The following is a 24,760-nucleotide window of genomic DNA, read 5'->3' on the forward strand; positions in this document are numbered from 1 at the left end:
ACATGGAAGTAAGATTGAAGTTACGTTGAAGGGAATAACCACTGTATCAGTGGGCCTGAGTAGACAGATTCACAAGGGAACAAATTACTTTAGGTTTTAAATCTGCTTATCAAATGAAGTTATTATCTGATTTTCGAGTAGATCAAAAGACGCCAGATAAATGACAAAACACATCCCTTAATGTCATACGTAAAAACTGCCTATTGGAACCAAAGTGTGTTTCATTGTATAATAGTCATGTCATCTTATTTCAGCAAATCATGGTCAGAGACATTGGAATTGTGCGGCAGAAAGGACCAAAGCGACCAAATTATACGGCAAGAAAAGGCAAATTATGGGACAGAATGCAGCACACTTTGTGGCAGTATTACTTCATTACTGTTTAACTTTTACAAATGTTCACACTATCTGGGCTTAGTATCAGTTTAACGCGTACATACAGTGATCCACAACTGAAAGGTGGCACTGGTGACACTTAGCAGTGAACCTTTCACTGTGTGGCAATACGTGTGACATCGTTGTAAGAACCTTTTCTCGTGGGAGCTGAAAATTATTTTTTTCTGTTAAAATCTGCAAATTGTACAGCCAGCAGATGATGGATCATGTAGCAAGTGCAGCAAATTTATAACTATGCAGAAAAAGCCACAACCTCAGAATCATATAATTCCAGTGACTATGTTTCAAAAATCAAAATGCATTGGCTAACCACATACTTAAAAGAGTCAGAGACTAGAGTAAGGATTCCAAGAAGGTTTCAGCAGCCGGACCCTTCAAAAAGAAAAGAGGTAGAGCCACTGAGCAAGTATTTTTAGATGATCAGGTTCAGGCCATAGAGTACGGCTCATGCCATTTTTTAAAGAAACTCTTGCTTGGAACTCATCATCTAGGCATACATTGGCTTGGCCTTTCTAATATGTATCAAGAGGGCATCCTAAAGCTTTTGTGCCTTTCCAGGGATTGTTTGAGGTTAGAGGTTTTTCTAAATCTGGGCATGTCTAGTTTGAGGTAAGGTTGGCTACTTAGGATTCTATTCTGCTGCAGTCCTGGAGGTTTTATGACTGAAATTCAGGTTAGTTCTGGTGGATCATCTTGTAAATAATGTATGCAATCTTATGGAAGGACACCCAGGTGTGTAATGAGCTGAGATCTTAGGAAAATAAGGAGAACCCGTATATTACCATTTTAGTTTCAATTTGCATTTAAATATTGGACCGCTATCATATCATAAGCATTGCTCAAATCAACTATAACCTTAAAAATGTCTCAACATTGCTATTTTCACAATCAATACATGCTGTCATGTAGACTTGGTGGTGAATTGAGTCTCAGTTTTTGGATTGCAGTTAATGAATATTTAATTTACTAGGACATCTGGGCACCAACGTCCTTACTCTCATGTTGATGGATGGGATCAAATTAATGGGTGTGAACATTTATAAGCGTTTATATTTTGCAGTGTTCCAATTCTGTATGTGCCAGTATGCCTCTACAACATACAAATACATGTATACAAGTAGTTTGTGGAAATTTGTATTTTAATTACTAATTGAAAATCATTGATTATCTGCCATGTTGTGTTCAGTTTATTACTCACATAACAGTTGAATTCCAACTAAAATAATGTGTTGTTCTAGGAAACAGAAGGTTACTCTGGTTCTGACATCAAGCTGGTGTGTAAAGAAGCAGCTATGAGGCCAGTGAGAAAAATCTTTGATGCCCTTGAAAATCATCAGGCAGGCACAGGTATGTAACAAAAACTAACAATAAATATTTTACTGGATGGCACCATTTGCTGTATGTTGGATTACATCACCTTTTACAAATCACAGAATTTCTTATTTTTTTTTACTAGTGCATCATTTATGGAAACTCATTGCCTGAATCTTAAAAATTTTTTTTAAAGCCATCATAATATGTAACGTACTAAATAAAACCTTTCATGGAAACTCTTGTCAAATTGAGTTATGCATTAAAGGAAGCCATGCTAACAACATACATTTATTACACTGAAATTCAGTGATCTTGGGACATTTGTCAAGTTGAAAAATTATTTTTTCTGTTTTTTTTTACTTGATGCTCCCCTCACCACTACCCGCTATTTGTCTCCTTTTGCCTACTCTGCTTTTTTCGTTCTGATTTTTTTACTACTCTTTGCTTTCAACCTCCTTCTTTTATTTTATCAATTCATTTTTTATTAGGGCTCGCCTGCTGTGCGCACAGCTGGCGAAGCTCTATTGGGGCTTAAACAGCGTTTAAACAAGCACGATTCCACTGGCGATTTCACCAAGTGCATGTGCTTTTTAGGCCATTGCGCAAGCGCAAGCCCTAAAAAGCGCGTGCACAATGCCACCAGCCGCCTGCCTGCCTGCCTCGCATTACCACATCAAAGGCAGCTTCTCAGCGTGCGCTCCTCCCCTAATTATTCACGGCCGGCCGGCCGTACTTTCAGTTTCACGGCCGCCGGCCGTGTCTCCTTTTATGCATCTACTTTAGATTGCATTTCTCTTCTCGTGACTTCTGGTGACTTGTTTTAGTATGCACGCGTTACTTTTTGTTTACTGTTGGTAGTGGATTTAATAGTCTCTGCAGGAGAGAGCTGGATCATCAACAGAAGCAACAGGTTTTACGTTTTTCAGTGCGACCCCCCATGCACTCCCGTTAGCAGCAAAATCAAGCACAACTCGTATTTAAAACATGAATGACAAATGTGTCACACAACACAAGCCCTTTCATGCGCTCTTGACAGTCGGACTCCTACATTAACTGGGAGGGCACTGGCAAAGACTATGAAAAACTATCAGGTTAGTGAACAATCTGGCATATGTAGACCGTGATTAGCATAATTTCAACCTTGTAGGTGCATTCGAAAAGTAAACACACATTTTTCACCAAATCCATAATTAGCCTCTTACTTCTAAGTAAAAACAAAACCTCAAAAGTTGAACTCAAACAGGATCAGCTAAATCCAACCTATCGATTATGGTATGTCCTTCAAGAAATATAAAAATGAAACAAGGTGCACTGGGTTGTAAGCACTTGCACATCTCGTCAATTGCCATACAAGCAGGAGAAATACTTTTTTTTTTTTTTTTTTTAAATACGATCATTCTCTCGTGATGAAATAGGAGACCCGACCACCCTCGATGCCTTGCAATTATATTACATATGTGCTCAGGAGCCAATATAAACATTTCCATTTGTAAAGGAAGGTTATAATCTTCCTTCGAATCGGTCATATGTGTACTTGCAGGCATGGAAGCAATTTTTACATGATATAAAAATAAAATCAATGCCCCATCAGTCTATCAGCAAGGAATATGCAATTATTAAGAAATGCTGCATTTTGTTTATATTTTTAGCCCTAGGAGCGAGATACGTCAAAAAACAGAAAACTTAAGCAGGTGCAGTTTCATGTAAAAAAAAAAAATTCATTAAAAAAAAAAAAGCTTCGACAAAGTCAATATTAGGTATGGCATTGGTTAGCATCCTTTTGGCTTGCCAATGTTGGATTTGCCACGTTTGTTTTGATAAAACGTTATTGTTGAGGAAGCTGCGAACCCTCGTTAACATAGAATAAAACAAATTGTTCACAAGCAAAAAAACATTTGTATCTCAAAAAGCACACATAGCTATAGCAGTCCCTTGCACGAGGAAACAAGTCATTGAACGTTTTTAGCTGCAACACTTATTACAAGGGTTGAATGTTTACTGACATCGGATTACTTCCAATCAAATTTATAGAAACTGGTAGATTAGATACATCCAAGTCACGTAAATACAAAACATGTTGCATTACAAATGCTATAGGTGTCACATTTGCGAAAGTTATCACTATTGGCATTGTAAATGACAAAGCTGTTAATTTAACTAATTGAAAAAATAACACATAAATAAAAAAAAAACATTTATAAGACCAATAGCTCAAACTTTCCTAATGCGAGCCCTATTGCATTTATAATGCTTGTTTAGAGTGGTTTATAAAGCGCACACATGATCCGGGGGTATCAGAGCGCTGCACATAGGGTTGAATAAAACAAGATGAAAGGTATAGACAGATACATCAAAAGTAAAGAGCTGCAAAGGGCTGTTGCAACAGTTATCACAATTATAAAAACCGTCGGTCCATTAATATTCCATTAGTCTTCATTATTCTAGTGACGTCGTGGTGGGTATTTGTGGCTGCTCTGAAACTATTCGGAACCACATACCCAGAGGATCAGAGAGATTGAGGGTTCGCCTGTAAATGACGTGCCTCTGACCAATCTAGAAATTGCTGGCATTGAGACGTCCCTTGTGCTCTGTCTCTCCGAAAGTCTTTGCCAGGAATATATTCATTAGGATCTTTTTGACCTCTTTTTTGAAGAAGTGGGTCGATGGATTTGAGCATACCTTGGGTGGTAAGGCGTTCCTGATCCTTGTTGCTGCTCCGGAGAAAGATTGTATGTAAGTGTTTGTTTTTGAAATATAGAAGGTTCCAGCCTGAGAGAGTTAGCACTTCTTAGGTAGCGGCTGCCACCGGATATTCAAATCTTTTTTGCCAGGCAACTCTTAAAATGTAATGCTTTGTGTGTGAGGCAGGCAATTTCCCGTTGAGTTCTTGCTTCAAGGGGAAGACAGTTTAGATACCTAAGTGATGGGGAGATGTGGTCAAAGCATCTTGTTCCAGTTACCAGTCTCTTTTCCGCATTAAGAGTTGTTTTGAGTCTAGCTGTTCTCCTTCTTTGGTAGTCCTGACAGTGTCACCGCACCGTATTGTAGGCTGGAGACCACAAGTGCTTGTACTGCTTGTTTGAAGTCTGAAGGTGGTAGAATTGGTTAAAGTTTTTTCAGTATTCGGAGTTGGAATGTCGCACTGCGTCTGGTTGCACTGATGTGAGCTCTTAAATTTAGACTCTTGTCCAGTGTTATTCCAAAGGATTTTGTGGAGTCAATGATGGTAGGTTTGCAATTGAGTGCGCCTAGGTGCTTGAGCCAATCCTGGATGAGTGAGGAGCTGTTTGGTGGGGAGAAAAGAAGAAATTCGCTTTTCAGAGAGTTCAGCTAGAGGTTCTTTTAAGAGAGCCAGGCCTGGGTTTTGACTAAAGTGTTATTTATTTGAATGTCATTGTCTAGGGAGGATATCTTTAAGTATAGTTGTGTATCGTCTGCGTACATATGGTATGCAATCTTTGATTGGTTCAGGATTTCAGTTAGAGGTTCCATATAAAGGTTAAAGAGTGTGGGTGGGATGGTCGACCTTTGGTCGACTCCACGTCTCACTGGTAATGAGTCAGAGAGTGAGTTGCCAAGTCTGATGCACTATGAGCGATTCTGTAGGAAGGAAGCAAACCAATAAAGCACTTTCCCAGACAACCCCGTTCTGTTCTAGTACTTTTAGAAGGATGTTGTGATTGACCGTGTCAAACGCTGATGAGAGATCTAGGAGGATGAGTAGGCGTGAGTCGTTGTTGTTTTGCCCAGGTTAACAGGTGCAAAATATTTTGCATTTTTCATAACCAGCTATATATAGTAATTGAGTCCAGTAGCCAAGGTGTACTTTAAGCAGTTTTATTAAGTTCAGTTACAGGTAGTTGAGATGTAGAGATGCAGCTTCACCAGGAGCAGTCTGCCTGCTTCTCAGCTCATACTCCAACTGTCATATTCCAGCATCCAGGCACCTAAACATTCCATTCAAGACCATCACACCAACATTCCATGCATCACATTCATACTGGCTGAGCTGCTAGGGAGAAAGTAACAGAGAGTAACCCGATAAACATAATACAGGTTACAACATACCTTCCCTTCTTCCACAAAACAAAATTAGAAACCACAAAGAAGAAAAATGGAAAAGTAGAGGAAAAGCAAGAAAAAGTGAACCCAAACTTGAAGGGATCATAAGCAAAGATACCAAGAAAATCAAGCATGAGGAAGGAAGAAAATACACCGAAGATATGCAAGAGTAAGTACAAGAGAAAATCAAATAAAAGGTTAAGACCGAAGTACAAGAGAAATGGAAAGAAAATTCTGAGAAAATATACAAGAGATGTACAATAAGTAAATGTATAAAGAATAAACAATGTAGAGGAGATGCAAAGGTAAATATACATGATATATATATATCAACCACCCATCATCCTCCTATAAAAATCTTTTTTTAAAGAAATAATACAAATGGGTGAAGGACACCAAAACTGACTTTCCCTAAAATGCAGTTAAAAAAAATGGACAAGAAATGACATGGAACATCTACACCCAACATCAACCAAAGAAAATAGTTAAGGAAAAGAACGAAAAAGAACATTGAGAGCTAACCATACTGCCACAGAGGCCTAAGGACAGATACGGTGAGAATGAGATACCAAACAACAAACTTGCCCCACAGGACGATTTAAACACCGTTAGCAAACAAATGTAAGCATGTACCACAGTGTTTACAAAACAAAGGCACACATGGGACAAAAACCCATTAGAACCCAACTTGGGTTTAAAAACGTAAAAAGAGCAACTGAAAACAGGGGACTTGTACCCATGAGCAATATAAAACATGGGACTCTTACCCATTAGAACCCCTATGTGGTGGTTAGAGCGTAAACAAAACAATTGAAGACATGGGACTTGTACCGATTAGTAATAGAAAAACATGGGACTCATACCCATTAGAAACCCTATGTGGAAGTTAGATTGTAAATAAAACATTTGAATACATGGGACTGGTATCCATTAGAACCCCTATGTGGAGGTAAAACTGTATAAAGGAAAAGACCCTATGAAAGTACCCTCTCGTAAAGGAAAAGACTAACTGTGTTGACTGGGATTAAAATCCAATAACCCTGATAACCATGTTGAATGGGACTACAACCTATTAACTGTGAAAACTTTGTTGAATGGGACTAAAACCCATCAACTGTGGAAAGGGACAGACACCCTTTGGACCACCCCTCGTGTAAGGGTAAAGTAGAATCATGCAGAAGGGGCTGACCCCACTAAAACAACAAAAACATGTGTAAATCAAACATGTTAACAACCCCATGTGTAGAAAAACATCAAATAGAATGTACCAATGAAGCATAGGTTGCGCAGTAACAATGCCAACCCACCCACATAGTGTACCATGCGAAAATGGCCCATTACGATAAAACACAAAAGGCCAGAAACAGTGCAATGACAAACAAATAAACCAGCAACGCAAACATATAAGAGGTATGCAAGCTACATTAATGTATCACAGGATGTTGAATTTAGCATTGTACGTTCTACCCAAACTGAAGATGTAGATGGGATACCCAAATGATGTAATTACCCACTAGCTGGTATTTTGCTAGATAGCCAGATAAAAAACAAAATATTATACAAAAACATGTGTGCGTGTAAAAAACGACAGCAAACTAGACCCCAATGTCATGTACAAGCGATACGGTGTGCGTGTCACCGAAGGTTGGCAGGAGAGAAGACACGCTCCGATTGCCTCATAAATGATGACCATACCGGTATAAAAACACAAGGTTTTGGAAAAAATTAAAACACAATAGTGCTTGGCACTAAAGCAAAACAAAAATGACAACTGCCATTCCACAAGAAACAACGACTTTACCTGAGATATAGTGTCCCGTTTTCCACACAAATTCATGGGGAATGGAGTTGCACCTGCATGCTTGCAAAGGTGTGGAAAGCTTCCGTGGAGACAAGGAAAGAAATATGGAGGGCACACAAGGTTGATGCTCGCAGGGTGGTTCACGGTAGGTCCATGCAGCACAGCGTCCCGCAACAGCTCACCACGAAGACGGAAACAAGACGTCACCGCAAGGCTCACACATGTCATGACAACACCAAGACAAGGTAAGGGTGCGCGTGAAACAAGCGATATGCGCAGAACAAACGACTCGTGCCTCTGTATTCCGATACACACACAACGGTCTTACTGCCAAAATGAGGGGAAGACTTTCAGACAGAAAAAACAAACAGAAAAAATAAAATAAAAGACGAAATTATACTCATCAGGAGTCTGGGTCAGGCCACTTCACTTACACAGGGCCAAAATGAAAACGAGAGGAAAACATTTCCCAAACGTGAAATAACTCCACTGAAGAAGGCACTCAAAATGAAAGTGTAGACATTGATCCATTCAACTAAAACATGTGTAGCGCAACTCCAGAAACAAATCCATTTGGAAGAGACCAATGGTTGTAGAGTGGGGTGAAAACTCCAGGCATAGACTCCACAAATGATCCCGTGTTGAGCAGCCATTGATCCTGTGTTGAGCAGCCATTGATCCTGTGTTGAGCAGCCATTGATCCTGTGTTGAGCAGTTGAGCTAATGATCCTGTGTTCAGTTGTTGAGCATTGTCCAGTGTTCAGTGTACGATGTCCGTGGTGGTGGGGCTGGCATGCCTTGTACTTCAAGGAGGGCTTTTTCTTAGTTGTGGAGGTTTCCTTTAGAGATTTCTTGTTTCAGTAAGTCCTTTATGAAACATGCAGGGTTTCTTCTCATGAAACGTTGCCATAAATCTGTATAAATTGAGTCCAGTAGCCGAGGTGTACATACATATCTTTGGATTTTTGTTTTATTTTCAACGTATTTTCATTATTTTATTTTTTGGCTTTTTATTTGAGATTTCCAGTTCTTGATGATTTAAATCTTTAAACAAGGCTCGTTAGACTAGAAAACAGACTGGCCGTTTTCCACAAATACATTTACGTAATCGATTGTAATTCTATTCAGAACTTGCTTGAAGGATTGTGATGCAGTATATTTATACAGTGTAACTTTTGAAAATGTTTACTTCCTGTTTTAAAAAAATATTTTTGTTGCTTCATTTTGTAGATTTCAATATGATCCTTTTTCCAGTCCCTTGTTTTAAATAATTTTTCATTGTACATCATTAATTTTATTAAAACTATTTGATATTAAAGTCATTTGATGTACCACTGAGTAATCTCCAAGGAGTAGAGGAGGCTTTTCTGAGAACATATTTATTCTTGTAGGAGTAGCATAAACATTAGGGTGTGGTTAAAGCTCGTGTAAAAATCCAGGATGTGATGAATAGCAGTGAATATGGAAAATACAGGATATTACGCTGTACAATTGGTATTCCCATTACACATGTTCACACATTTCTATTTTACATTTCACAATCAAGCATATTTTAATTACAATATTGTAAACAATGACTTAAGTCCATGGGGTTCCTTTGAATTTTGCTATTGGACCCCTAGTATGTGTACCCATTCTGTGGTGTTAGACCTGTATAACAGGCCTCCCCATAGTATGCTTCTACTACATAAATTGGCATTCCTGATGGATACTATTATAGTGTAGCATCTGCCTGATATGAAGTCACAGCATTAGCGACACTGCGAAATGTAAAATACTAATAATTAACATTAATATTGTGGAAGAACAAACCTCTCTGCCAAGATACATGTATGATTTCCGTATGGGTTTATGATTTATAATTTTAATATCCACCTTCCAAAATATGTCTTTATAATCTAGTGTGGCACTGAAGACTGGAATCCTTTAAATGTGTTCTGTAATACAGTAATATATCAATTAAACTATATATAGATAGGAGTCATAGCATGACATGTCAGCGACTGAGATATACATAGCAGGGACTGAGATATAATTTACAGCACAGATGTTGTTTTCTTGAAACTGACAAATTGAAAGACAAACATTTAATATCTGCTTCGATTTTTGGGATATAGGAGTTCAAGGTGTTTATATTTTGGTCAGCCAAGATGATTAATTACGATAAGTACCTCTCCTAGCCATGAGGTAAATCTAATTTACTTAATCTAGCAGTCCTGGTAAAAAGTGGAGAAGAGTTTAAATGCTTCTTTGAAGAAATGGCTTGGTTGAAATCTAAAGGGTTCCTCTGTCTCTCCCAGGAACCTGTTAATGGATGGTTGTCTCGGTTTCTCATCAGAGAGGCCACCACCCTTCTCTCGCACGCTGCAGTGCTCTGTGAAAGCTACTGTGTATTGGTTTCACTGAGACATGAAGAAGACTTCTGTTCTGTAGATGGGATGGTCTGGTCCTGTGGAGAAGGTGGGTGATTCATTATTAGGCCAGACTTTTCCCTAGTAAGGGTGCACTCTGTAGTTTTTAGATTTCACTGAAGACCACTGCAAGACTTAGGTAGACCTGAAAGTAAATCTTGCAAGACTTCATTTATATCATACTGCTGGAAAATGGGGACTAGAGTGTGGTGTGGACTAGTGTAAGTCAGGATAAAATACTCACATTAAAGGCTCACTATTAGTCATCTTTGAAATACACAAGCCAGTTAATTTTAAGAGAGTCTAACAGTTAAGAAGAGAAGTAGACGTCTATGGTGCTTTTTAGAGGAAGCTTCCTGATGATGCCATTCCTGGAATATGACTTCTCCTGCTAGACTTGTCTTTCTCAAGGATTATAATCGGTTAACTATTTAATTTGACTGCCAGAAACGTAGACAACTGGGTCTACTTTTGAGATTTTGTCTGGATTACAGGGCAATTTGCCTCCTGGAGAGACTGGGAGTGCTTGGAGTAAATTAACTTGGAAACAAAGAGAGCTACTGACTTATTTTAAGTTATCTGAGAGTGCTCGGAGTATTCAAGGAAGCTGTTTCATTTCTGGGGGAGAACTGGAGAGCCTGTTGCAGACACTCATGAGTCAGCCTTACTTTGTGGGTTGATTCCTCTGAGCTTTTTTCATTCGGATGTCTTTACTTCACCGATGATTCCTGTAAAATGTATGCGACCGTCAATACCCGTTACCACCTACACTTCTCCGGGACTCTGTCCATATACAACCTTAGGGTTGGTCCTGGTGAAATTTTTTTTGCTTCATATGTTCTTCTAAGATTGGTGGTTGAATCCTGCACTGGTAGCTTAGAAACTGGGAATACCGTGCTTGCAATCAACACTCTGCTGAACCCTCCGAAACCTTTATCTGTTTATATATTTTTGCTAGTGGTTTAGATGCCATGGGTTCTTACATTTATTTTCAATAATAGCATATTGCTTTAACCATGATGTAGTAAAATACAATGATGCAGAGTGGATTTTATCTCTATCGCAGAAGCTTTAGTATGAGAAGAGAAGCGCCAGCCACCACATTGCAATCTCACCAGCATCAACAGCCCCAAAATAAAATCCCACAAGAGTTTTCCCCAAAAGCTTCTAAGCCTGAACTTCTGGCAGATTCCAGAGATATAAACTAGATACCATACACCTCTCCACCCAAGTAAAACAGAGGGAAACGAAAGAAATACAAGAAATGCAAAGGATAACACTGTTAAAACATTCTAAATTAGAATGCATTAAAACTAAAATATTTCCCTATGAGGAACATTTTAGGACTGGTAAAGTTAATTATTTCATCATAGAAATTCCTTTGAGGTTAAAGGTGCATCCATCTTATAATTATACTGCCACTTTGAACAGCTGGATCAGCCAGGATTGCCGAACTTTAGAGACCCAAGCTTGGAAGATTTCACCTTCACCATGGAACCAATCCTCACACTACGACAGTCAGCATTGTTAACAGATTGTTCAGTTTAAGTAATCACAGTGTGTTCACCTTTGTCACTTGTCAATTTCACTTTGCTGTTCATTGGAGCACCTGTTGCAAATGCTTTGTGTTACCATTTATGACCATTTAGTGATTATAGCAGTGTTAAACAATACACAGTTGTGTATTACTTTTGTTTGGCCACAGAAGCCTAGGCATGATGCTACTCCCAAGGGAATAATTGTTTCTTTATAATTATGTACCCGTATACCGGGTTGCCCCTTACAATTTCAATAGCTTAACTGACTTACAGTCAAAACCAGTATCAGAATAAAATGCACTGTCATCTGCCAGTCGTTACCAGGTGTTGGGCCTGGAATGTCCCCTACCTGGTGTACAGTCCTGTTCCCCTGTCTTGAGTGCCTGACTGCAACTATCTGGTAGCGTGTTTTCTGATTTTAGCCATAGCCTCACATTTATCTAGTGTGTGCACCAACATCCAAGCATGTATCTTGATGTAAGGGAGGCTGTGGACCTGTACTGTGTCTTGCCAGTGCACACCAAGCATGGCTTCATTGCACTGACAGTGAATTATTGTTCTTATAATGGATTTAGTACATAAAGGAGTGGTGGGAATTTACCGTGTTATTAATCTATAGTTGTGTCCTGACCTTTTTATCTGTCTCATTGGTATGGGGGCCTACTTGCCCACTCATATCAAGTTCTGCTTCTCTGCACTAATTCCAGATTCTAGTGCAAATATCCCAAGTGTATCTTTGTGTGTTTGTGTATGTGGCCTGCATAATAATTGAATTGTATGGATGAGTGAGCCGGGGTAATTGAGGCCAGTGGGATCTCTTTTAAAATGTCCATGACATGGCCTTGGGCACAGGATGGAGCTGAGATTGTGTTCCAAGACAGTAGAATTGTATTGATGACATTCCTGAACCTGGAGAAGGCTGTGACACTGAAGTGGGAGAAAGGCATAAAGTCTCATTTGTAGTTGAATTAGACATTTATTGGAGAGGGACTGCTAAGAAGCCTTCTTGTAGCACTTCCATTTGGTAGATGGTGGGATAGGAGGGTGGAACTGCAGACCCTGTTTCTAAAGGTGAAAGGGATCTCTCAAAAGAAATCTTTCATTGTGTCTTTCTCCTGGTCACTCTTCAATGTGGTTGACCACAAGGTGCAGAAAACTCACACCTCTTTGTGCCTGTGGTATGGGTGTTCTGGGCTCGAGACTGCCTTGTTGTGAGGAGGATCACTCTACACAAAAGCTGTGTCTGGAGAGCAGCCTGAAAGAGACACTTGAAAGTAGATCCACCATAACTGGTTCTGACAGTGCAGACAATGGATCCACATCTCCTGTCTCCTTAGACTATACAAAAACAAGACCCGCTGACCTGCCTGTTCCAGTTCCAAGTTCCAGGTTCTCTATGACCAAGAAAGGGAGTGCTTTGCAGAGTATTCAGAGGACTGCTGTACAACTGCAGCTGGTGTCTGCCTGATAGACACATTTCCAGAGGTGAGGAGACATTGCCTTAGTCTTGCCTCAGAAGCTGTTCATCTGACCTGAAGCACCCAGATGCTAGAATTGAATTGAAAGACGTATTGAATACATACACAGGAACAATATACCTTTTGAATGATATATCCAGAAAGAATATATGAAGAAAACAACAACAAAAACACTGACCACAGTGGAAGAAGAGGTAAATCTTTAGTATTTAGCCTTTTGGCGGATTAATTCCAAAACTGTATTTAAACAAGCTGTCCAAAACATAGACTAGGAATACATTGAGTGAGTGAGTCGTGACTTGTGACTGAGTGTTAAAAAGTGTTAAACAAATACAAACCAAATCATACAATTACACAAAACAGTACATTCAAAATATCCACTGTACATTACAGTAGTCTCAGGTGGATAAATTATTTCTTAGGTTCCTTGGGACTCTGTGCAGACGGATATATACAGAAGGTCGACGTTTCGACCCTAGATGGAATGCGCTGATTTATGTGCATCAATAGCGGGTCTTCATCAGGACTGGAATATGGTAGGACAGCCTATGAATGTAAATTGAATTGTGGTCAGGGCCTAGTGTGTGTCAGTGTTAAAAACCAGGGGAGGAGAGTATTGAAAACCTTATTCGTTCACCTCAATGGTAGTAGGTGTACCATTCGACAGTTCTTGACCTTTTGAGGAAGAGATTGTCGGCCGACTAACTCCTGCAGCGTGGACTACGCAAAATTTCTAAAAAACACGTAAGGTAAAACTCTCATCTAAACTCTATTGGAGTATTGTATGTCATACAGGCTACTGTGGAAAGGGTTAAGCCTACCGTAAGTCTTTATTTAGGATCCTCAACACAAGCCGGTGTGAAGATAATGAAGGGCGGGCCGCCGTGGTAATTGAGGCCAGTGGGATCTCTTTTAAAATGTCCATGACATGGCCTTGGGCACAGGATGGAGCTGAGATTGTGTTCCAAGACAATAGAATTGTATTGATGACATTCCTGAACCTGGAGGGAGAAGGCAGTGACACTGAAGTGGGAGAAAGGCATAAAGTCTCATTTGTAGTTGAATTAGACATTTATTGGAGAGGGACTGCTAAGAAGCCTTCTTGTAGCACTTCCATTTGGTAGATGGTGGGATAGGAGGGTGGAACTGCAGCTCCTGTTGCTAAAGGTGAAAGGGATCTCTCAAAAGAAATCTTTCATTGTGTCTTTCTCCTGGTCACTCTTCAATGTGGTTGACCACATGGTGCAGAAAACTCACACCTCTTTGTGCCTGTGGTATGGGTGTCCTGGGCTCGAGACTGCCTTGTTGTGAGGGGCATCAACTCTACACAAAAGCTGTGTCTGGAGAGCAGCCTGAAAGAGACACTTGAAAGTAGATCCACCATAACTGGTTCTGACAGTGCAGACAATGGATCCACATCTCCTGTCTCCTTAGACTATACAAAAACGAGACCCACTGACCTGCCTGTTCCAGTTCCAAGTTCCAGGTTCTCTATGACCAAGAAAGGAAGTGCTTTGCAGAGTATTCGGAGGACTGCTGTACAACTGCAGCTGGTGTCTGCCTGATAGACACATTTCCAGAGGTGAGGAGACATTGCCTTAGTCTTGCCTCAGAAGCTGTTCATCTGACCTGAAGCACCCAGATGCTAGAATTGAATTGAAAGACGTATTGAATACATACACAGGAGCAATATACCTTGTGAATGATATATCCAGAAAGAATATATCAAGAAAACAACAACAAAAACACTGACCACAGTGGAAGAAGAGGTAAATCTATGGGGCCCGATTCACAGAACTAACTTAAGACAAAATCCTAAACTTACTCCTTTTGGTATTCACAGAAGTTAGGATTTTGTCTTAAGTTTGTCTTAAAACAGACTTAAGACAAACTTAAGACAGACTTAAGTTAGGATTTTGTCTTAAGTCTGTCTTAAGTTTGTCTTAAGACAAACTTAAGACAAAATCCTAACTTCTGTGAATACCAAAAGGAGTAAGTTTAGGATTTTGTCTTAAGTTAGTTCTGTGAATCGGCCCCTTAGTTTTTAGTCTTTTGGCGGATTAATTCCAAAACTGTATTTAAACAAGCTGTCCAAAACAAGACAAAACATAGACTAGGAATACATTGAGTGAGTGAGTCGTGACTTGTGACTGAGTGTTAAAAATTTTTAAACAAATACAAACCAAATCATACAATTACACAAAACTGTACATTCAAAATATCCACTGTACATTACAGTAGTCTCAGGTGGATAAATTATTTCTTAGGTTCCTTGGGACTCTGTGCAGACGGATACATACAGAATGTCGACGTTTCGACCCTAGATGGAATGCGCTGATTTATGTGCATCAATAGCGGGTCTTCATCAGGACTGGAATATGGTAGGACAGCCTATGAATGTAAATTGAAATGTGGTCAGTGTTAAAAACCAGGGGGGGGGGGTATTGAAAACTTTATTCACTCACCTCAATGGTAGTAGGTGTATCATTCGACAGTTCTTGACCTTTTGAGGAGGAGATTGTCGGCCGACTAACTCCTGCAGCGTGGACTACACAAAATTTCTAAAAAAGCAGGTACGGTAAAACTCAGGTCTAAACTCTATTGGAGTACTGTGTCTCATACAGGCTGCTGTGGAAAGGGTTAAGCCTACCTTAAGTCTTTATTTAGGATCCTCAACACCAGCCGGTGTGAAGATAATGAAGGGCGGGGCCGCCGTGGCGAGTGCCTGAAAGAAAATGGGGTCCAGAATTTAGAACTGGAATCTTCTGTCGTCATGCTGCTAAATTGCTAGGGTGGGCGACCATGTGAACTCAAGTGTTTATATATTCATGCAGTGGCGAGGGAGACTGCTCTTTGAGGTCCTGGGTCTGAATCCGCTGTGAATGGGCCATGCATCAGCGAGTGAGCTAGGGTTTTGTTAATTGCTCAGTGCCTGATGTGAACAATGAATTAACAAAGTGCTTGATGACATTTGAGCTGAATATCAAAGACACATATAAATGCGGAAAACCGATTATGCACAGTGCGTGCCAGGTTGTGAAACGTCCTGCACGCGTTCGATAATAATGTGGTGGCATGGCGGTGGACTTATACTTAATGCGGGCGCGTGGTTCTGCTGACATAAATTGTGACGAGACCGCGGTGTTTAAAAACAAAAGTACAGCAAGGGTTGAAGTGACACGTGAGATATCGACGAGCTCGATATTATTACAGTCAATCCCTACACACCCGGTAATCGATTGTGCATAGTGCGTGCCAGGTTGTGGAACGTCATGGCCGCGTTGAATGATACGGTGGTGAAGCGGCTGGCTTTTCACTAATGCGGGCGTGTGATTCTATGATGGCGAAATTCGAGTCGAGACCAAGGTATCTTAATACAAAGTACCGCCAGCTCCAGGTTACATAGATGATATTCCTCTAGAGGGTGTCATCATAAATATACACATATACGCATGCCGGTGGTGAATCAGGGCAGGGGGCTGTCAACTGGTACTTACTCAGGCGGCAAAACCAGGACGTCCGATTCAGTTAGTGTTATTCTCCGAATGGCAACCCTGGCCCTCTGGTGGTGCCTATTTGACATGCGCCACCTATGGCGTATGTGTCTCTAAGTGTGTGCGAGGAAAGACTGACTCTTCTCCTGTTAGGTGAACTTTTGGCCATCTAATAGTTGGCATTGTTGCAGGACAAGACTGAGCTTCCTAAATTCTGTTATATGTGTGCTCTATAGTGTACCTGATCGTGTTGGTCAGGAAAGGGCTATTATGTAAGGCAGGCTACTAGCTGGTAATGTAATTCGAAAACCTATGTATTGTTGAGAAGGGGAGGTTGGTGACCACCTCATGGGACAGCATGGACTCAAATCAAATCAAAATTATCTTTATTCGACTGTCAACAAGTGCAGTCATAAAAGCACATAAAATAAGTTTACAAACAATTCATTAATAAAAATTGCAACAGACATATAGAAAAGGGCAATCACAAAAAGATTAAAAGATGCTGTAGTCCAATATGAGTATACTTATTTAGGACATAGTTGCTTGTATAATACAGTTCATCTTGGGCTCAGCCTTCCATGCTTAGTCTGAACTTCAGGGCTGTTTTTAAAAACTTACAAGTAAAAAAAGTGCTCTCGCCGTGCAACATTTGAAGATATAAAAGTGCTGGCTTAATTTGCACAAAGTTCAACTTTTTAAGCAAAGGTTTTAAAAACATACTTCGTGGTCTCGAATAAAAAGTGCACAGGAATAAAAAGTGAGCCAAGTCTTGCGGAGACTTATTGTCGCAGCCGCAAGGTGGCAACACTTGACCTCTATGGGCTCCACTCGGTACAGCTAACAACAGATGATAAATACCAAAGCGGAATCTGCTCAGCAGGAAGCGCTCATGTCTAGATATATTCCAGGATAGATATGGTTCAGAGCGCACACAAGTCTTAGTTAAAATATGGCTCCTTACGCTGGCCTTCTTCAACTCAGTTACTTCCCTATCAAGATGTCGGTTTAATAGAAAGATATCCTTTACAGAGTTAACATCTTTCTTAGTAATATGCTGAGGTGTTAGGTAAAGGTCCAACCTGCCCAGATCTTTACAACGATTTCTAATATATTTCAGCCAGGGTATCTTGAATTGCCCTTCCCAAGTAAGGGCTTCGGCGAGAATATTGTGGGTCAGTGGTATTGAGACATTGAGCCAACAGTTCAACCAACAGAGCAGAGGACTTACAGCAATTTTATCTCCTAGGTACGATATGCCTAATTCCTCATGAACGGAGAAATTAGCGGTACTTTTTGGTAGACTCAGGACCTGTTTCAGGAAGTTATTTTCAAGAGTTACAAGGGCGTCAGCTGGTACGAAGCCCCATAGTTCACTTCCGTAACAGGCAACCGCAACGCTTTTTGCTTGATAAAGCTTCAATACGGCGGACACTGGAGTATTACCCATTTTACGTGCAAAATCCATTATTCCAGTGTTGGTCCTTAGGATTTCACCTTTCTTTTTAATTATGGCAGGGCCCCAAGTGAGTTTGTGATCAAACAGTACTCCTAGATAAGAGAAGGTTTTTGTTGATGGTATGTTCTCCCCATTAACTGAGAAGGGGTAGCGTTTTTTTGGAGCTGAGCCTACCGTCATAGTAAAAGATTTAGAGTTGTTGATATTCAGGTCACGTGAGGTCATAAATTGAAGAAAGGAATCCAGTAGCTTTTGCAGTCCGAGTGCAGTTCTGGATAAAAGAACGGCGTCGTCCGCGTATAGCAGAACCGGCACGCCCTTTTTCCCAATACGAGGATAATCCGTGTCAGTTTTTAAAAGGTGTTCTTCGAGTCCATTTATATATAAGTTAAAAAGAAAAGGTGCTAAAATACAGCCCTGCCTAACCCCCCGGTTGATTTTAAAGTCTCTCGTTACTTTCAGATCTTTTGTGTAACGGACATTGGCACGAGTGTCGTTATGGAGGTCAGCCAAAAAGTTGATCAAATTATTTTCAACACCCATGTCCTGCAATACTTCCCAGAGTTTACTCCTGTCGACACAATCAAAGGCCGAGGAAAGGTCTATGAAGGCCATGTATAATGTTCCTTCTCTGGCTTGAGTGTATTTGCCACTGATTAAATATAAATTCAGACATTGAGTGGTTGTAGCATGTCCTGGTCTGAATCCATACTGGGCGGGGGTCATTATATTGTTAAGTTTGGCCCACGCGTTCAACCGGTTTAGAAGGATCCCCCCCACTACCTTTGCAACTGAATTTATCAGAGAAATTGGTCTATAACAGGCCGCTTTTGTTCTGTCACCCTTTTTATATACAGGGATGATGGTAGATGCTCCCCAGGACTTAGGAGCACCCACTACGGCCCCAGCGTTAATGACAGCTGTGAGAATTGGGGCCCAAAAAAATATGTTATGTTTGAATAAGTCCGGTGGGAGACCGTCTGGGCCCGGAGCTTTATTACTAGAAAGACCATAAATCCCTAGTTCAACTTCTTGGGTGGTAAATTGTAGTGGAGTACTTTCGGGAAGATGAAGTGGTTGCAAAGTCTGTGGAGTGTCACTCTTAAAGATGGAGCTGAAATGGGAAATCCAGTCATTCTCGGGTATGACTGTTCCAAGGCACTCTACATTCGGGTCATCAAAGAGTGGTTTATTGATTATACTCCAGAACTTCGAGCTGTTGCCCAAGGTTGAAGGATCAAGCAGAGACTCCCAAGTTTTAGATTTTATAGACTTTTTACAAGATGCAAGGGCGTTTTTATATTCCGCACGGAGGGTCTTAATGAGTGTAGAGTCTCTTGGCTTGTTCTTGAGGGCAGCTTTTAGTTTTCGATTAGCTATGGAACAGGCATGATCAAACCATCGAGGGTTTTGGACAGTTGTTCCCTTAACAGGTACGGTCAGCAATTGATCAATCCTTTTCGACACCACTGCAAAGGCAGATAAGATGGATTCCGGGGGAGCGGAATTTGAGGCACAAAGCTTGAGTTCGGTTTCACAGTGCTTAACAACAGTCTCATACATTTTATCACTGTTTATCAAATTCCATTTCAGGCGGCGGTTATTGTTGACCGGCTTAAGTACCCCTGGATCCTTGATGTTTTTTCGGAGTACAAAAGGGCCGCGTTGTAGCTCAAGATATAAAGGGTTGTGGTCACTGTGAATACTTTCAAGGACGTCAACGTTTAGAACCTGTTGGACCATGCCAGCTGAAAGAAGGATGTGATCTATGAAAGAACCTGACTCAGATCCTTTATAGGTAGGATTTTTGAAGGTAAAAGAGTCGTCTTTCAAGGATAATGCCATAGTCAGATTCATGGTGTCCATTAAGGTATTCAGTTTTGTTCCGCGATGGCAGTGAGTAAAGTGAGGACCTATTTCAAGTCCACAGCCCAAGGAGCCCAGAGATGTTTTAAAAGGGTTTCCGCAAATGTGCGTGCTGAAGTCACCAAGGAGTATTTTATCCTGGGTCAATTTTTTCCGATTATCACTTAGGTGGTTTAGAAGAGAGTCGATGTTACATTCACTCGGAATAGAAACAGAATTGTAGAAGTTGACCAAGGTTATTCCTTTCTTCCCCTTTCTGAGGACCAGAATCTGGATGTTCCTGCTATCCAGCAGCACACAGTTAATCTCTAATATAAGAGACAGACTAATAAATATTGCTAAACCCCCCTTTGCCCTACCACTAGGCGATGGTGATGCATGAACAAAGAAGCTATGAAATCCCTCAATAAAGATATTACTCTCTACTAGCCAGGTTTCCTGAAAACATAGGATGGTATACTTCTTGACAAAGGATACCCACATCGGGTCATTAATTTTAGAGGCCAGTCCTGCAATGTTCCATGATAGTATTTTGATTGGGTTGGAATCATTATGATCTGAAGTTAATGCAGGGATTACATTAGTGGAATGATGCGATTGTGAGTTAACATTTGTTACTGAGTTCATCCTAAGATATGTGAGGGTAGATGAGTATTGAGGGGCTGTAGAGATAGAGAGACTACATACTTCAGATAACGGAGGGGCAGGATTATGAGCTACTGGGGGGCTAGCTAAATAACTAGATCTCGTCACAATAGGAATATTAGCTAAGCTGTCCTCAGGGGCGATCGAGGTTGTTAATAAATTGGCCTTACATTCTACAAAGTTATCTAGCCTATCAGGGCATGGAACACGGGGCGGGTCAGATGGCAGTCAATCAACCTCGTCCAGTTGGTCGTGGTTGTAGAGTGCATCATATCTATTGGCCGTTGGGAACCCATAGTCATTATACTGTAAATTAGGATGATTATATGCTCGATGTAAACTGTGCCCTTGTCTATCAGCAATTACTGTTGGTTGGTAATTGTACGTTTTGTTTACCCAGGGGTGAGCGTAAGGATACGGCTCTAGACCCACTGGTATGCCTTGATAAGGTAAGACAGGGTCCGACCAGGGTTGACAGTTTAGCTGGGACATAAAAGGTCCTTCTTGAGTATAATTAAATTTAGTTTTATTCCTTTGGGTATCTGAGCGAACTGGATAGAAATAGCTTAGACCCCTAGTGCGGATCAGGCTGTTTGTCACAGGGCTCCTCCAGTCTGCAATAAATTTCGCCGCTCCTATGTATTTGAAGGTGACCACAATGCAGTCCCCCTCTGTGGATTTGAAACGAGTACCCACCCACTCTACTCTTTTAACGTGTTGGATGGATCCTGTTATATTGGGAGGAAGAGGCCTGTGTGTAGTTAGCCATTGCATTACTTTGTTCTTCAGTTCCTCCCGTGATTCCTCTCTATTTTCATCTACTTTCGGTACCCCAATCATAACTATTGTGTAGGGATTAGACTGTGGTGGTAAGTTTATGTATGATACTGATTGTGTTCTAGTGAGTCTGGGTGGCTGTGCTCCAGTTACTTTTGTCTGGGTGTTAACATTTGGAGGAGCCGTATATCTTATATTCTCAATTATTCCTGTGTTTGTATTAGGTGGATGACCCTCTGTTGCCCACTCACTATCATCATCATCCTCACCTACTTGGGTGTTTAGCGTGTTGACTATGGGTATCGTTGTGGTCGCAACAGTAGGATGAGCTGTTTGAGAGCTTGTCATCAAGTCAGTTGTAGGGGGACTCTGATGCTGTGTTTTTTTTGGTTTTCCTGTGTTCTTTGAAGAATCACATGGTTTGTTTACAGTTTTTGAGTTTGTTACATTTAGAGTTGTAGAGGCTGGAACAAAGGTAGTTGGTGAATTAGGTGTTTTAAGTGATCTAAGAATACTGGATGATATGTCATTTTGAGCCCTCTCAAATTTACTCAATGCCTTCTCAATATTAGCAATCTGGTGACTAATAGGTTGTAGGAGTGATTTAATTAGAGTTTCAATCACTCTCATAGATGGTATGTTGGAACTACTCTTCTTATTTATGTGTCCTGTTTCCTCGTTAACCAGAGAACTACCTGTGTTGATCTTAGTGTTTCCATGTGCATCATGGTCCTGTAGGGCAGTTAATGAGGACCTCCCGTGTGTTGATTCAGTGGATTTCTCCGGGCTTGTTTTCTGCCACATGTCTTTAATTGTACGTTTGTGTTTGCCTGAGAGGAGATGGGTTTTCCTCATAGGAGGTTTAATTCTACGCTTTTTCCGTTTGCCCTTTAGAAGATTAGGTTGTTTGAAAGTTTGTGATTCTATTAAGGCAGTGACCGATAGAGCGCTCACCTCAGGATGAGCATCCAAAACTAAAGATATATCCTTTTCCTGTTGGTCATTATTTGCACTGTTAGTTAAAATCATAAGACTATTGTCCAGGCTATTCTCCATTAGCCCAGTGGGCAGAGATTTAGACGTTATTTCTTTGACATGTGACCTTGGTAATTCCGAGAATGATTGCAACAGTAGAGACTCCTGCGATGAGGCAGAGTCATCCATGTATTGGTCGCCATTAGTAGTGTGCGTAGACAAATCTGGGAAGCATAAATTTGGTGTCAAAGAGAGACGCCTCTCAGTGTTCTGAATAGCATCCGCTACAACATTTATGGTTTTTTGGAGCATTTTGTCTATAGCGGTTATAGTGGGCAAAGGTGTACTCACTGTTTTAAGTCTGCTAGTTGATCTTGTAGCCATCGGTGTTTTTAGCGTTTTGGTCATCCTTAAACAGTGAATGATGCCCCGTTCTCCGTGTATGGATTATAGTGGATGTGGCTTGAGGGTCCTGACAGACGTGCTTAGGGGGGTGGCCCGACCCGGCCACCTCGCGCCCCTGAGGGCCACAGAGGGCCCGCCCTTTGCCCGGGCTTCGCCCCGGGCGCTCCCGCGCGCTCCCGCGATGCGGGGGTGACGCTTCCTTTATGCGCCGCCTGGCGCGATGACAAGGCGGCTGGCGCCGCTAGGCCTGCTGGGGGGTGTAGTTTAGAGTCCCCCTCCGGTCGGCAGCCGCAGTTCTTGCTCCAACGCGGCGGCGGGAGGGGGACACTGCAGACAGCAGACAGGTAGACTTTAGGGGGTCTGCTCACCCTCGTTGGTCTCCTCGTTAGGGTTCTCTTCTCCTCTGAAGCAGGTCCGGTCAATTACAGCGCGTCACCCGCTCAGCCGGGGTGACGCTTCCTTTATGCGCCGCCTGGCGCGATGACAAGGCGGCTGGCGCCGCTAGGCCTGCTGGGGGGTGTAGTTTAGAGTCCCCCTCCGCTCGGCAGCCGCAGTTCTTGCTCCAACGCGGCGGCGGGAGGGGGACACTGCAGACAGCAGACAGGTAGACTTTAGGGGGTCTGCTCACCCTCGTTGGTCTCCTCGTTAGGGTTCTCTTCTCCTCTGAAGCAGGTCCGGTCAATTACAGCGCGTCACCCGCTCAGCCGGGGTGACGCTTCCTTTATGCGCCGCCTGGCGCGATGACAAGGCGGCTGGCGCCGCTAGGCCTGCTGGGGGGTGTAGTTTAGAGTCCCCCTCCGCTCGGCAGCCGCAGTTCTTGCTCCAACGCGGCGGCGGGAGGGGGACACTGCAGACAGCAGACAGGTAGACTTTAGGGGGTCTGCTCACCCTCGTTGGTCTCCTCGTTAGGGTTCTCTTCTCCTCTGAAGCAGGTCCGGTCAATTACAGCGCGTACAGCATGGACTCATGAACATGGTTTTAATGTAACACAAAAACCATTGGATTTTTTACAAAACAACAATTAGGGTACATATGATAGTCACATTAACAATCTTGAATGGCATAAGTGGAAGCCCGTACATACTATTTGGACTTTCCAAGAGTTTTACAAAAAAATATTTTGAAAAGGGGGTGTGGGGGGGGGGAAGAGGGGAGGGGTCTAAATGAACCCATATTCATTGCAAACAATAGATAACAGCTGTATGATTACATTCATGTTAGCTATCTGCAAAGGTTATTTACACATGTACGAAATTGTAATTCTGTTATTCGCTTGCTATCCTAACAGTACTAACATGTTATAAGGCTTATATCGTGATTTTCGCATCTATGGTGTGTAACACAGGTCTGTATGTGTTCCATGGCGGCTGAGGGCCCCTACAGTGTTAGAATTACAGTCTACTCATTTGTACATGTCTCTTCTTGTTCATTGAGGCCTCGAGTTCCTTGAAGTTTAGTTGATTAGCGTAGGTTAACATAGGTTTTCGAATTACATTACCAGCTAGTAGCCTGCCTTACATAATAGCCCTTTCCTGACCAACACGATCAGGTACACTATAGAGCAGCGTGGCTCAGTGGTTAGAGGCGGCAGACCCGGAAGCTGAGATCGGCCGTGGACCAGGGTTCGATTCTCCGCCTCGGCGGGTCTCGGGCTCAAAAATTCCACGGACTCGACAATTCTCGCTCCGGTGCCTACTCGACTCACGGGGTCACACTCTGCAACTCTGGGCAATAGCTTGCTTAATCTCCACTACGGCCCCTCGCGGCGGGATGCCTGGCTTTCACCTTGTGGATACCCTGCCGGGGTATCTCACAGGGGAATACCAGGACGGGTTCCCTAAGCAAGCGCCTTGATACCTTCGGGTGATACGTGCGCTATATAAGTCGCAATACATTTACATTTACATTTACATGTTACCACCTCTCTGGTAGGGGACCACTTTTTCCAGTACTATCCATTTCATTTGTTCATGCGTGTGTCCCAGTGTAGAATAGTGGTCCACCAATGGTGCCCCTTGTACTTTGCACCTTATTCTACTCTGGTGTTGTAGGATTCTGTTCCTTTCTTTTTGGGTTGTCTGGCCTATGTAGATCAGTAGGCATGGGCATCTTATCGCATATATGACATTTTGACTGTTA

General features: G+C 41.8%; 1 protein-coding gene across 1 annotated transcript in view; it reads left to right on the forward strand.

Moving 5' to 3' along the window:
* Positions 1–24,760, forward strand: part of KATNAL2 (katanin catalytic subunit A1 like 2) — a 291,910-nt gene that overhangs the window by 262,194 nt on the left and 4,956 nt on the right. Inside the window, exon 15 of the mRNA XM_078677255.1 lies at positions 1,635–1,743. Coding sequence (XP_078533381.1) covers positions 1,635–1,743 — 109 coding nt within the window. The remainder of the gene's footprint in view (positions 1–1,634; positions 1,744–24,760) is intronic.

Source organism: Lissotriton helveticus, chromosome 2_1, assembly GCF_964261635.1.
Source record: "Lissotriton helveticus chromosome 2_1, aLisHel1.1, whole genome shotgun sequence".
Classification (NCBI taxonomy): Eukaryota; Metazoa; Chordata; class Amphibia; order Caudata; family Salamandridae; genus Lissotriton; species Lissotriton helveticus.